The following is a 13,270-nucleotide window of genomic DNA, read 5'->3' as shown; positions in this document are numbered from 1 at the left end:
CCTTTATAGCTGTTTTCATAGGCTTTGAAAATCATTTATCTTATTCATTCTCACTGGAACCCTCCAGAGCGGTAAATATTTTACCTGTTTTACAGATGAGAAACTTGAGACTGGACAAAAGTTTTGAGTTGCCTCAAGCCTGTCCTGTAAAAAGTTCCCAAGGGCATTGAGACTTGAACCTCTGGGCTCCATAGTTCAACAGAGAGAAGGGTATTTGAAAAAGCTTTGAGAAGATGACACCAATGATGTCAGCGCTACATTAAAATACCTGGTGGGCTCTTTATTAATTCATCAACACCAAAAACTCTGGCCACAAGCAGGATCAAACAGGGTGACAAATCAGCGAGAGGGCGCATATGTCTTTGTGTAACGTGAATGTGGGTGAACACAAGGCATCTTACAAACCGGACATACACAAGCAGGGGGAAACTCTGGTGGGCCAAGGGAGGAGCAAGGGATGAGAGACAGGGTTGAGGTAATGGGACTATTAAGGCAGAAGGAAAATCAGGGGGTAGGGGTTATTTGAGCCACTTTTAAATATTTTTTTTAAGCCAAGATGGCCACCAGCTCTGCATTTGACATGGGAGATATGATCACCATCAAACTGCAGCTTTCAATCAGGACGCCCAGAAGGTTAGCGGGGAAAAGACCCCTCCCCATACAATAACAGAACTGGGATTTGGGGAGCCCAGTGAAAGGCTCTCCCCCTTCCTCCTCAGTAATTTGGGGTCACAAGGCAGAAAAGAGGCAGGAACAAACACGAGGTGTCACAGTCCACCGACATTCAGAGACTGCCAGAGAGGTGGGGGGCAGGGGCGGGCTCCCCCAATCTTTTTTATGCCAATTCCTCCTACTCAGGCAGATACCGAAGCCTCTGCATTCCCCCAGAAACCCCCCTCCTCCCGCCGGCCCCTTCCCCTTCTGTCCGCTTGACCCGTTGCAGCTGGGGCTCCCCCCTGGCCTCCCCACCTAGTCGTTTGACCCGCAGAAGATTGGGGGGCTCAGGTAGGTCCCCTCCGTCAAAGATGGCACGCCGCAGGCGCCGGGGAGGTGCTGAGAAACGCTGGGGGGTCAGGTTGCCCGCTCCTGCCAGGATCCGGCCAACCAGGTATCTGCAAAGAAGAGCAAGAGAAAAAGGTGAGTCGGACGAAGGAGCCCTCTCCGCCTTTTCCCACAATCCTATGCGGGAGCCAAGGAAAGGCCTTGACTCATAAAGTTGCCTGCCATCTCCCCACTCCCCAAAAAGGCTGGAGACTGAAGTTGCAATTTCTGATGGCATACAAGTATACCCTCCCATACTTGCCTTGCCCACTAAACCCCACTTTCGTTGATGCCATTGAAACTCCCAGACATGGATTGGTTAGTATGGGGTCTGCTCTTTTAGATTTCCCAGAGGTACTAGGACTGGAAATGCCCCCCAAAAGATGTTGGACTGGTTTTGTATGCCACTAAAGCGGCAAGACTTTTATTATCCAAAAACTGGCAAGAAATACCAACAATAGAAGAATGGAAGATGAAGATGTTGGATTTTTTGGAGCTGGCCAACCTGACTGGAAGAATCCGCGACAAGAAAGAAGAGGAGACACAAGAGAATTGGAAGAAATTTAAAGAATATTTAGCTAAATATTGTGATATAAATTAAATAGAAAATTCTTGGAAATGATAAATAGGCTTAGGGGTAGAATAAGAATATGTAGTAGTAAATACTAAGGATTTGAAAATTAATAAAGGAGAAGAGGTTAGTAAATGAAAGGAGTTAATATCAGTAGAAATATGAATTTGGAGAACTTCTATACAGGTGATATAATGAGATTCAGTAAGAGGGGATTCGAGGAAGTCAGTTATCAATGTAATGAGAATTAGGTATTTGAAGAAATAATTTTTCTTTGTGTTTAATTTATTGTAGTGTGATGTGTTTTTCTTTGTTGTGTGTTTCGTTAGGTCATTTTTGTGATAAATGTGGAAAATCAATAAAAAAAATTGGGGGGAAAATAGATTTCCCAGAGGTAACACCTGGATTTTTCTCTTCCTTGGATTAGTCTTCCCCTTCTCCATACACTAGGATAATGGCTTCTTAGATAAGTTGAAAGCTTATCCGAGATTTCTTACTGACAATATTGATACTGGTGTCCAGACTTCCAGGGAAAACAGCTTGCCCCCGCAGTGAACATCTCCCATTGTGTGTGTCCCACAATACTTTGTGGCTCACTGTGGTTCTACAGCTGATAAGACAAGCTTTCCTCGCCAGCCAAGTCGATGTGGGGAAAGGTTCCCTTAAGGTAGCAAACAGAGAAATGCAAGTACCGTACTTGGACTCAGCCCTGTCCTTCCAAAGGGCTCCTTGATCCAGGGGGCATGGAGAGCAGACAATGTCTACTCCTCCTCCTGCCATCCTTCTCCAGATCTCTGCACACACGCGCGCGCGCACACACACACACACACAAATATGCTCAGTTCCTCTGGAATAGCATGGAAGGCAGTGCAGGAAGCTGTAGGAGAAAGGAGAAATTCCTCCCTCTCTTTTGCACTCACAGAAGGTGCCTCTGCTGCATCAACTAGCCTTTCACAAATGGAAGGACAGCACTGGATGCAACCCAGACAGTCTATAATGCTATATAGGTAAAGGTAAAGGGACCCCTGACCATTAGGTCCAGTCGTGGCCGACTCTGGGGTTGCGGCGCTCATCCCGCTTTATTGGCCAAGGGAGCCGGCGTACAGCTTCTGGGTCATGTGGCCAGCATGACTAAGCCGCTTCTGGCGAACCAGAGCAGCGCACGGAAACTCCGTTTACCTTCCCACCGGAGCGGTACCTATTTATCTACTTTCACTTTGATGTGCTTTCAAACTGCTAGGTTGGCAGGAGCAGGGACCGAGCAACGGGAGCTCACCCTGTTGCGGGGATTCGAACCGCCAACCTTCTGATCGGCAAGTCCTAGGCTCTGTGGTTTAACACACAGCGCCACCCGCGTCCTATATTGCTATATATCATAGTTTTATTACATTTTACTAAAATTATTACATGCCAAAATCTACCTAAAGTGAAGCAGGTTCCCTCCTTACTAAGAAATTAGTGACTGCGCAGTGCACTAACTAAAATTCCAGAATTCCACCTGCATGTAAGCCGCCAGATGCAAATCTGGGGACCTACCTGGAATATCCAGGTGGGGGAGGGGCTGTTGGGCCCAGCAGCATCTTTCAGATGCTTTGAACTACAATTCTCATCAGCTCCCGCTAGCATGGCCAGCAGTCAGGAAAGAGGGGACTTGTAGTCCAGGACCTCAGGAGGACCTCAGGCTGAAGAAGGCGGTTCTAGGGTCCAGATTTCTACACTGAATATTTCCTAGGCTGTGGTTTTCTTTAAAAAGGTAAAACTGCTGGAGACCATACCTTGTTCTTCTGCCTAGCAATCTTGCCCTTTGTTTCCATGTGCGTGAGGCAGGGGCAGGCTGTGTTAACGCACAAGTTGTTTAAAACCATGCATTTCCCAAGCATTGTTTGAATCTTCTTGTATTATTGGATAATTATTTTTATACTCCAAAAAGCCAGTTCATCATACAAGAGATGGAACATCATTGCTGGATTACACCATTTCAGGTGAGGGTTTGCATTGCTGAACGAGTTACTCTTGCAAAACAAACTCCCTGCATTTGGACAAAGAGCTTGCCAGGGAGAGGGCTGGGTGAACTCTTCTCCACGACAAGCTACTTTTCTATATGCATGGTTAAAATAAAAAAAGTGGAGATAGTCACGCAGACATAGCCCCACACCTGAAACCTGAAACCAGGAAAACACTTTACTGCTTGATTCTGGTGAAAATATAAACTGCCACTGAAATTTCTTATGTACCACTTCCTGTTCCATTAACTGTTTCCTTGAATGTACTACCTTGTTATTTTAATTATATATTCTATATAAAAAGAGAGGTGTGTGAAGGCAGCCTGAGTTTATTCTGCGATGGAGGACGATGTGTGGGCATTCTGCACATGCTCATAGGCCATAGCTGTCAACTTTCCCCTTTTCTTGCGAGGAATCCTATTCAGAATAAGGGGATTTCCCTTTAAAAAAGGGAAAAGTTGACAGCTATGTCATCGGCACTCCCTTCTTTATTGCTTCCTGTGTTACACAGCTGAGAATGACATTCCAAACAGGTTCTGGGGCTAAGCCCTAGCTCAGAAATGGGGCCCCATTCCAGCTACCTCAGCATCTCTGGGTCCACCTCCCCAGTGGGTTCTTCCTCCCCTCCCAGCTCCTCTTGGGGTTCAAATCCTCCTTCTGGGACCCAGTGGCGATTTCGCTGTGTTTGAGGTGGGAAGGAGTTGCCTGCTAAGCCGGTCTCATCATACTCTGGGTACAACGGGGCCCCCTTTGCTTCTTCCCAAAGCCGGAGCAAGTTGGCCAGATAGGCAGACTCCTGGTCCCGGCGATGCCCGTCCTGAAGGAGGCGCTGCAGAGCGAGGGCCAAGCGTTCATCTGGTTGGAACTGGTTCCCGGCCGGTGCCACCGCTCTCTCTAGCGCCTGGGCCAAGTGGTCATCTTGCAGTTGGTTACCGGAGGAGGCCATGGCTCTCTCTAAGGCTTGGGCAAGGTGCTCTTCCTGCAGCTGACCACCAGGGGACGACATGGCTGTCTCCAGCGCTGCCAGCCGGACGAGTTCGGGGTAATACACCTCATTGGCCAATGCAGTCTCGACCGCCTCGTAGGGCACTCCCTGCAGCTCCCGCCGAACCCTTCGGGCTCCCCCAGGTAAGTTGTGGTTCAGCCCTCCACGGGAGCCCCCTGTGCTGGGGAGAGGCTGTAAGAAACAGGGGGAAAGATTGCAAACTGAATTTTAAGGAAAGGTCAGAAGTCAGGCTGGCAGCAATCGCAGGGAGGGGGACATGGTACCACCTCTGCCCCACAGCAGTGTGGGCCATCATACATCAATATGGAACAGTGTAATAAAAAAATGTAAAGTCTTGTATATACAGTCATACCTCGGGTTGAAGTAGCTTCGGGATAAGTATTTTCAGGTTGTACGCTGCAGCGACCCGGAAGTAACAGAGCGTGTTACTTCCGGGTTTCGCCGCTCATGCATGCGCAGATGGTCAAAGTGATGTCATGCGCATGCGCAGAAGCAGTAAATCACGACCCGCACACGCACAGATGCGGGTTGCGTTCACTTCTGGATGCAAACGGGGCTCTGGAACGGATCCTGTTCGCATCCAGAGGTACTACCATATAATAAATGTTCATTAATGTAGCAACCAAGCATGTACATAGATATGTGGACCACATGTCTGGAGCAGCACAGGAAGACCGTCCTGAAACCATTTTGACTCCCAAACTGACCAAATGTTTTCTCTACAAGGAGGGAGGGGGTGAGGGAACCTTCCCATTGTCTCAGCAATTGGGTAATCACCATCTCAAAGGAATGGCCAGACTACCAGGAAAGGCATTATCAGATAACCTGGCAGACAGGAAAAACAACAACATTCAAATTTCTGTTGTAGACTGCCTTTTCTGTGATGTAGGTATGATGTTTGTGGGTGGTGGCCTTGGGTTACACCCCTTCTGTGATGTATGTATGATGTATGGAGGGGTGGTCTTGAGCTCCAGGAAAGGGAATTTAAATATAGGGCAGGCACACCTATATTCTGGGTCCTCCTCAATCCTCCTGCGTGTGAGGGGAGCACCCTGTTGCAACAGATCAATAAAGATCAGGCTTACTAGCTGCTTTGCTTCTCAATATTCTCTGGTTGGCCTCTGTTATTTTCTCCTACCGATAGGGAACCCACTTAAGGACTCCATATGGGCTCTTGGATACCCCATAAGGGAAGAAGGGCTGATTTTGTTTACAACAATAGCAAAGTATGAAAAAGCCATTAATATGTTTAAAGTAACTTAAGAATTAAAGTGAAAACAAAAATGGTAAAGGGCACAATTCAACTAAAAACAAAGCACTTTTACATCTTGGGTAACATCCACACCATACATTTAAAGCAAATTTACAATGGTTTTGACAGTCCTGGTTTCCCCCAAGCAATTCTGGAAACTAGTTTATCCCACATGGCGCTATCATTCCCAGTACCCTTAACAAACTTGTTCCCAGGGTCCTCTGGGGGAAGCCATGTGCTTTAAATATATCGTGTGGATGTGACCTTATTGGTTTTAGCAAGGGGAAGCGCTTAGCCTTTGAAACGATACCAACAAGGTCCTGGCAGGACATGAGGTAACTGCCGCAGGAAGATCATTCTGAGTGTCCCAAAAGAACAGCGAATGGTTATTGAATTTATGGTCGTTGCATTTTTTTGACTCCCAGGGAAATGAATTTGTGGGATTTTATGCCTCAGGTGCCACAATCACGAGCTTATTTTCTCCTGCTGCAGAGAAGCGGACACGGAGCAATGGAGCCAAACTACAAGAAAGGAGATTCCAACGAAACATTAGGAAGAACTTTCTGACAGTAAGAGCTGTTCAATGGTGGAATGGTCTCCCTTGGATGGCGGCAGACTCTCCTCCCTTGGAGGTTTTCAATGAGGCTGGATGGCCATCTGTCAGGGATGCTATAGCTGAGATTCCTGCTTTGCTGGGGTTGGGCTAGATGACCCTCAGGGTTCCTTCCAGCTCCACAATTCTACGATTCTAACTCAGTCAGTCTTGCTCACGATGCACCTTGACTTTTGGAGGTGCAGGTGTCATTTGCTGTTCTGCCTCCAGCAGCAAAACATCTTGGATCAGCCCTGGTGTTTAGGCGCAACTACAGTCATACCTCATGTTATGTTTGCTCCATGTTACGTTTTTTCAGGTTGCGTCCCGCAGCGACCCGGAAGTACCGGAAAGGGTTACTTCCGGGTTTCGCCGCTCGCGCATGTGCAGCACGCGCATCTGGAGGCAGCCCTGTTTAGCGAAGCTTTTAATGTTTAACAGACCACTGTATTCACCACCCGACCCCACCCCCACTCATATTCCCCCTATTCTTCCTAATGTCTCAACAAATGAAACCGATTTGTAAAAAAAAAAAAGTTGTTACGTGGAAAACAAAAATATGAGAGACTTTGCACATACCTTTGTAAATCAAGAAAAACTTTAATAAAAATACATTAAAAAACCCCACAGACCACTGTATTTTCATACTTTGTTGGAAGCCGCCCAGGTGGAAGGGGTATTAATAATAATAATAATAATAATAATAATAATAATAATAATAATAATAATAATATAATAATAATAATAATAATAATAATAATAATAATAATAATAATAATAATAATAATTATTATTATAGCACAAATCATGCTTTGCGCATGTGCACAAGTGCCAAATCACGCCGCGCACCTGCGCAGATACAGCACTTCAGGTTGTGAGCTTTTCATGTTGCGAACGGGCCTCTGGAACGGATCCCATTCGCAACCAGAAGTACCACTGCATGCTGAATTATCAAGCATTACCCAGTCAGCTTCATGGCTAGGGGAGGCGTGGGGGTGAATACTACAAAGCAGAGGCAGATTTAATTTTGAGTGAGTCATTGAGCCGAAAACTGCCTGCACATTTCCTGCTCTGACGTCTAGAAGAACATGAGATAGAGACTTATAAATAAATAAAATAAAATAAAATAAAAAAGCCAAGCCAGAAAACTAGACTATGCCTGAGCCCCTTCTATTAGACTCTTTCCAGATTTTTCTTCTTGGTTTCACTCTGGATTTTTGTCAGATTTGTGGGAAGTGCAATAATTCTGAAACAGCTAAAGGACAGAAAATGAGATGGTTTTTTGGTGAGGCAGTAGATATTCGCAGGACCAGTTGTAGGGACTGAAAAGCTCACATCACAATAAACTATTTTGCCTCTTGACTGCCATAGTATGGCATTTTGCTTCTCCCTTTGTAGATGTAGGTGTTTATATTTCTGCATCTCCAGGTGGTATAATTGGTTAGAATCACATCCATTTTTCTATTTTTCTTCACATTTGTAAAAAGGCTTTGATGAAGACAGAACAACAAAGGCTGAATGTGTGTGTGTGTGTGTGTGTGTGTGTGTGTACCAGAAGCCTGTTTCCAAGTTCTGACCTACTAGCCCAATACACACAAATACGATCTATACTAGCCACACTCTTTTCCCAATTGCAAATTGGTTATTGCAAATCACCACATGCCCTTCATATATAAGCCATATCTACGTAACTAACAGCAGCCAAATTTCAGGGCATTACTAATCATTAATAATGATTAACATCATTGTTATTATTAACATATCAATTTGCACCATGCACCCATCTCACATCTGGGGACCAGTAACCAAACTTCCGCTGACTAACGCCTACCCAAATGGAGAAATTTACTTGAGCCGTAATCAAGATTCAGGAGCTGAAAGACCCTCTGGAAATGGGGGCAAGGGGGAATCTGCCAGTAGAGGAGGCAGATGGGCCAGACTAAGGCCGGGCATCTCTGCAAGGATGTGCACAGAAGCCCTTGAGGATGTGTCACAGTGGATGGTCCTCCGCAGTCTTCCTGCAGAGTTAGTCACAACCACCAGGAGGATGGGTGCTGGGAAGCCTGGTTGCTTTGGGTACACTGAGAAATCACTTTGGTGGTTGTGAGGCTCTCCTGAGCTAAGCGGGGCTCCCTTCAGCCTCTCCCACCTCAAACACACATTCTACATATGTGCAAAAGCCCCGCAACATCCAATCTGCCTCTGGCTTTGTTCAAACTACCCCTGCCCCTTAATAAGGAGTCAAGACTCCTAGAGCTGAGATGGGTGGCAGCGCACAGCAGACAGGCCACGAACATAAAAGCCCATCGATGAAAATTGTGCCTTAATATGTTTCCAGTTTATTGCAGATTTTAAGTATTCTTTGATATATGTTTTCATTCCTGCTTTTAACTCTTGTCTTTTATTGGCATTTTAATAAATGTTTTAATTTTAATGCTGGTTTTATTGTTCTGCAACTCGTTTAGAGGCTCTATTGACAATCAATTAGTATATGAATTTTGTTCAATAAAATGCCCCAAAATACATGCCCTGAATTATTTTTTTAAACGAATAGTACACGGCATGTATTTCAGTACCCCTCACTTTGCACCTCCTTTTACACACAAACACACACGCACACACTCCGTCTTGTACAGATGGATAACAGGTGCAAAAATAACGGTGTACTGTACTTTTGCGGCCCATCTGCCCCAGTGGCGTAGTGTGGGTTGTCAGCACCCGGGGCAAGGCAAGTAATTTGTGCCCCCTAACCCGTGGATTTTAGCACTCGAGTCTCTTCCACTAGAGAGCTGCGAGTGCGAGCGCCCCCCCAGATGTTGCGCCCGGTGTGGCCGGCCCCCCCTGCACCCCCCACGCTACGCCACTGATCTGCCCACTCGGATATCACACGCACAGACACACCCCGCAATTTGGCTTGCACCTGTCACACCCTTTCCACAAAAGCCCCACACCCTTAGCTCATCCTTAGTCCCGCGCACCCACACTTTGTACACAGCAACGCACGCCCCCCAGCACTCGCTCGGCCCTTTGCACACATGCACACTCTTCTTCTGCTGTGCGTAATTCTTGGAAACGATGGAGCTGAATTCGTAACGCATCCTTTACCTTTCCACCCACAAAAGCCCCCAGTTGCTCACAGAGGGAACAGGCATGAGTCACAAGCACACGCAGAAACACACACACGAGCGCCTTTTTTTGGATCGGCGGGTGAAAAAGATGCACAAATGACTCGCTGTTTTTCCTTCCCAGCACAGAAACACACACAGATTGCCAGATGTCCTGCACAGTTTGGAGAGCATCCTTATTCCAGATCACCATCATTTAGATGAAGAACGCTTCTCATCCCCCCCATGCCCACAGTGCCCCATTAATTGGGCTCTTGGGTGCCCCCCCACGCCTCTCCTTTCTCCCTGGGCTGAAAACGACGACTATTCAGTCGTCTACAGAAATCAGATGCGCGCCCTCCAGAGCGCGGCTGGCTGCGCAGAGGCAGAAAAGCAGGTGCGCCACAGAAAGGTGCCACAGAACCATCCAGCCCAATGGTTCTGGATCGCTCCAGCAAGGAAGCCAAGCCGCAGGGCCAGGGGCTCGTCTACGTGTCCTCTGGGTGTGGAGTCCCCAGATAACCCGGCACCCGTCACGCACGATATCCGATCCCTCGCCCCCTCCGCGGATGCTCGCCCATCCCGCAAGTGGCTCGCGTCCCCCCGGTCATCCTGCCCGCCCGGCGGACTGATGCTCCGGCGCCGGTTCTGGGTTCGAATCGCCTACCTTGGCGGCTCCGAGGCCCGAGAGCAGCGCGAGCAGCAGCGCTGGGCCCATCGCTCCCTCTGGGTTGGACGGGAGGCCGAGGCTGCCCAGACGACGGCGGCGGCGACAGCAAGCGAGCGACGGAGCCGAGCCCGGACTGCGCCAGAGGAGGCGGCGGCGGCGCCAGACAAGAGCCGGAGCTCCGCCTCGCCGCCGGGCTCCGCCTCTGCCCATCGCTCCGCGCCCGGGGCTCAAGGACAGCGGGGGGCATGTAAGGAGCCAGCGGGGGGAGGGCGAGGTGCCTTCGCCCCCCTCCTAAAACATTTGAGCATATTTGAGCCCTACCCCAAAGTTAATGGGCATTGTCTCCTTCAAATGGTTTTGTGTGCGCCACGTCTTATGATTGATTATTCGGGGCGAGGCTTACCTGCCCCCCACCCAATATTTTATCGAAGTTGACACCCTTGGCGGGGTGCGGGGGGAGGAGAAGCACGGCCACGCCGGTACCTCCGCCTCCGATTTCACCGGCCAAGGACAGGGGCCACCACGAGGAAGGCGGTGCCCCGGAGCGCGTGCAAAGTGCATCCCTTTCAGCGCCAAGCGATCTGCACAGCCTCCGTGACTGTGTAGAAAGGTGTGGCTTTGTTTTGTTTTATTGTTATTTTTAAAGAACAAACCTTTTTCCTGAAGGGAGTCATACTGTTAATCTCTCTCTCTCTCTTTCTCTCTCCCCAGCTCCACCCCACTCTCTGTGGAGTTTAATTTCAGACAGAACTCACTTTTGGCCTGCTTGCCATGAAAAGGGGTGCATTATTACTTAATTTTATATTAGTTATTTATTAAATTCATTAAATTAAATTTAAAATCAATTTATTGAATTTATCCAAAGAGCACAGGGCGCTTTGCAGTTCTCTGGCATAGATAGAGCAATGCTAACCAAATGTTTCTGAGCATGTGTAGAGTGCATTCACCCTCCCACTTACTCAGAGAGAACTTAAATGAAGGGGAAAGTGTCCAGGAACCTCTTTTATTTTCACCTCCTGCTTCCAACCTTCCAACCCTCATTATATTCCCCTTTCATGCTCTCTTTTTCCTTCCAGTGCCTCATTTAGCCTATCTCCTTTTCCTTTACTTTTTAAAATGTTTTAGCACCCACGGCACCCACAAAGGGTGGGTTAGGGACACCCCATATTAAATTCACAGCAACCCTGAGATGTAGATAATGCTGAGAGTTACCAACCGATCCAAGGAACATCCAGTGAGTTTTGTGGCCAGGCAGCTTTTCGCATCCAATATGTTGTCCCCTTTAAGATACCAGCCAACTCTAAAAGGCTATTTCTGCATTCATGGTGATTTGTGCTTCTTGTGGTTAGTCACAATTCCACTTTCAATGCTATTTGTACTTATCTGCAAAAGCTTTGGGATGGATATTCTGCTTCGTTTCCATTTTTTATATATATAAATTTTTATTAGTTTCTTAACATATCATTTTCAACAGTAATTAAACGTACTTGTCCATCTTATACAATTTTTTTTTCTTCCATCAATCACATCTGAAAATTTTCCAATCTAATCACTTAATATACATTTCTTACTTTCCCTATTACATTTAAATCTCATAACTAATATCTCTATTATTTTTCTACTTTGCAACATTTCATCTATTTCTCCTTACAAAACTCCTTGTAGTCCTACTAACGTAATTTGTTGATTACTGTTGCTCTTCAAATAATTCGTAAACTTCTTCCAATCTTCTGTGAATCTCTGGTCCCGCAGGTTTCGAATCTTTCCTGTCATTTTATCCAATTCTGCGTAGTCCATTGATTTTGTCTGCCATTCTTCTTTCATCGGAATTTCTTCTTGCTTCCATTTCTAGGCTAACAATACTCTTGCCGCTCTTGTTGTCGTTTCCAATGAGTGCCAGCTGCGTATGTTCTTCCTGCTGAAATCCCGTAACTTTCCATACCACAAATGTTCTGTGTTTTGTCCTGCTTTTGTGTCAAGAATATGTTGCAGGCTAAACCCACAATAAAACTCCAGCTTGGAGACGTTCAAACGGCATAGATACTGGAGCACCCTTGAGGCAGAATACACGTAAGCCAAGTGAGTCTAGCAAGCTCAAGTGTCTTCCAGAGTGAATCTGGTTTCAAGCATTCACCACCACTACCAAGCCCAGTGTGGGTTCAGCTCCTGCGGGTGGCAGACTTCCTGGACACTTCCTGGAAGAGCCAACCAAACTACGCAGTAGGTGCCATCAGGACTGGGCTTTGGGGCAGAATGAGCAAGAGGGGATCTCAGATGCAGATCTCAGAAGGTCTGCTCCCTTGTCTTTGTCAAGGAAATGTATTGGGCAGCTCCCTCTAAGCAACACTGCTCTCCACACTGGGGAGCGAGGACACACACCTTAAAAGCAGCATCCCTGCTCTGCTCTCCATAACCTATATTTTCTAGTCCCAGTGTATCCATCCTTCCCTCCCTTTCCTGCATCCACCCTCAACCCCTTCAGGCCAGTGATACGTTTTCCTCCTGTGTATAATCTGCACATGATGGAACCAGATCTCTCTCTCTCTCTCTCTCTCTCTCTCTCTCTCCTTAATGGTGGGTTCATCTTGTCTTGACATTTGGAGAACTTAGACCCACCCACCTAGAGAGAGAGACAGACGTAGAGAGAGATGATTCTTGCATCCTGTGTCCAGTTTCTGAACATCTAAGGCTTCAGTCCTAAGCACACACTGCCACGAACGTGACATTAAAATCCCCATGACATGCCAAGCTCTCATATTAGGCTAAGTCAAAGTGTTTTATATGTTAATGTTTTGCAAACAAACACAAATATTAATACACTAGGGTAGGGCTTTGTGACTTGGCTACAGTCTTGAAGCTGCTGGTTTTTGCCTAGGTAAGCAATAATCTCACTTTTAGCACTGGGGAAAACCAGCCAGATGGGTAGGGTATAAATAATAAAGTTATTAAATTATTATTATTGCCTATTTCACTATGATGAAAAATCTGGGGTGTAATTCATTCGACACATGAACTTTTTCCAGTTAAATGC

The 13,270-nt window shown here is 46.8% G+C and overlaps 1 protein-coding gene and 1 long non-coding RNA gene across 2 annotated transcripts in view; one reads left to right on the top strand and one right to left on the bottom strand.

Annotated features, from left to right (window-relative positions):
* Positions 1-255: 255 nt before the first annotated feature.
* PCSK1N (proprotein convertase subtilisin/kexin type 1 inhibitor) lies at positions 256-10,400 on the bottom strand. The gene is made up of 3 exons (XM_081175812.1): positions 10,237-10,400; positions 4,197-4,792; positions 256-1,112 (listed from the first exon to the last, which is right to left on the bottom strand). Exons 1-3 carry the CDS (start codon positions 10,285-10,287, stop codon positions 851-853), a joined length of 909 nt encoding a protein of 302 aa, XP_081031938.1. The 5' UTR covers positions 10,288-10,400; the 3' UTR covers positions 256-850.
* A 379-nt stretch (positions 10,401-10,779) lies between these two features.
* The window catches only part of LOC308576464, a 5,607-nt gene continuing 3,116 nt past the window's right edge, over positions 10,780-13,270 (top strand). The window contains exon 1 of the long non-coding RNA XR_014003249.1: positions 10,780-10,849. This is a non-coding gene — a long non-coding RNA (uncharacterized lncRNA). The remainder of the gene's footprint in view (positions 10,850-13,270) is intronic.

The sequence above is a fragment of the Podarcis bocagei genome, assembly GCF_964188305.1.
Source record: "Podarcis bocagei genome assembly, chromosome: 17".
Lineage (NCBI taxonomy): Eukaryota > Metazoa > Chordata > Lepidosauria > Squamata > Lacertidae > Podarcis > Podarcis bocagei.
This window is presented reverse-complemented; position numbering and strand designations above follow the sequence as displayed.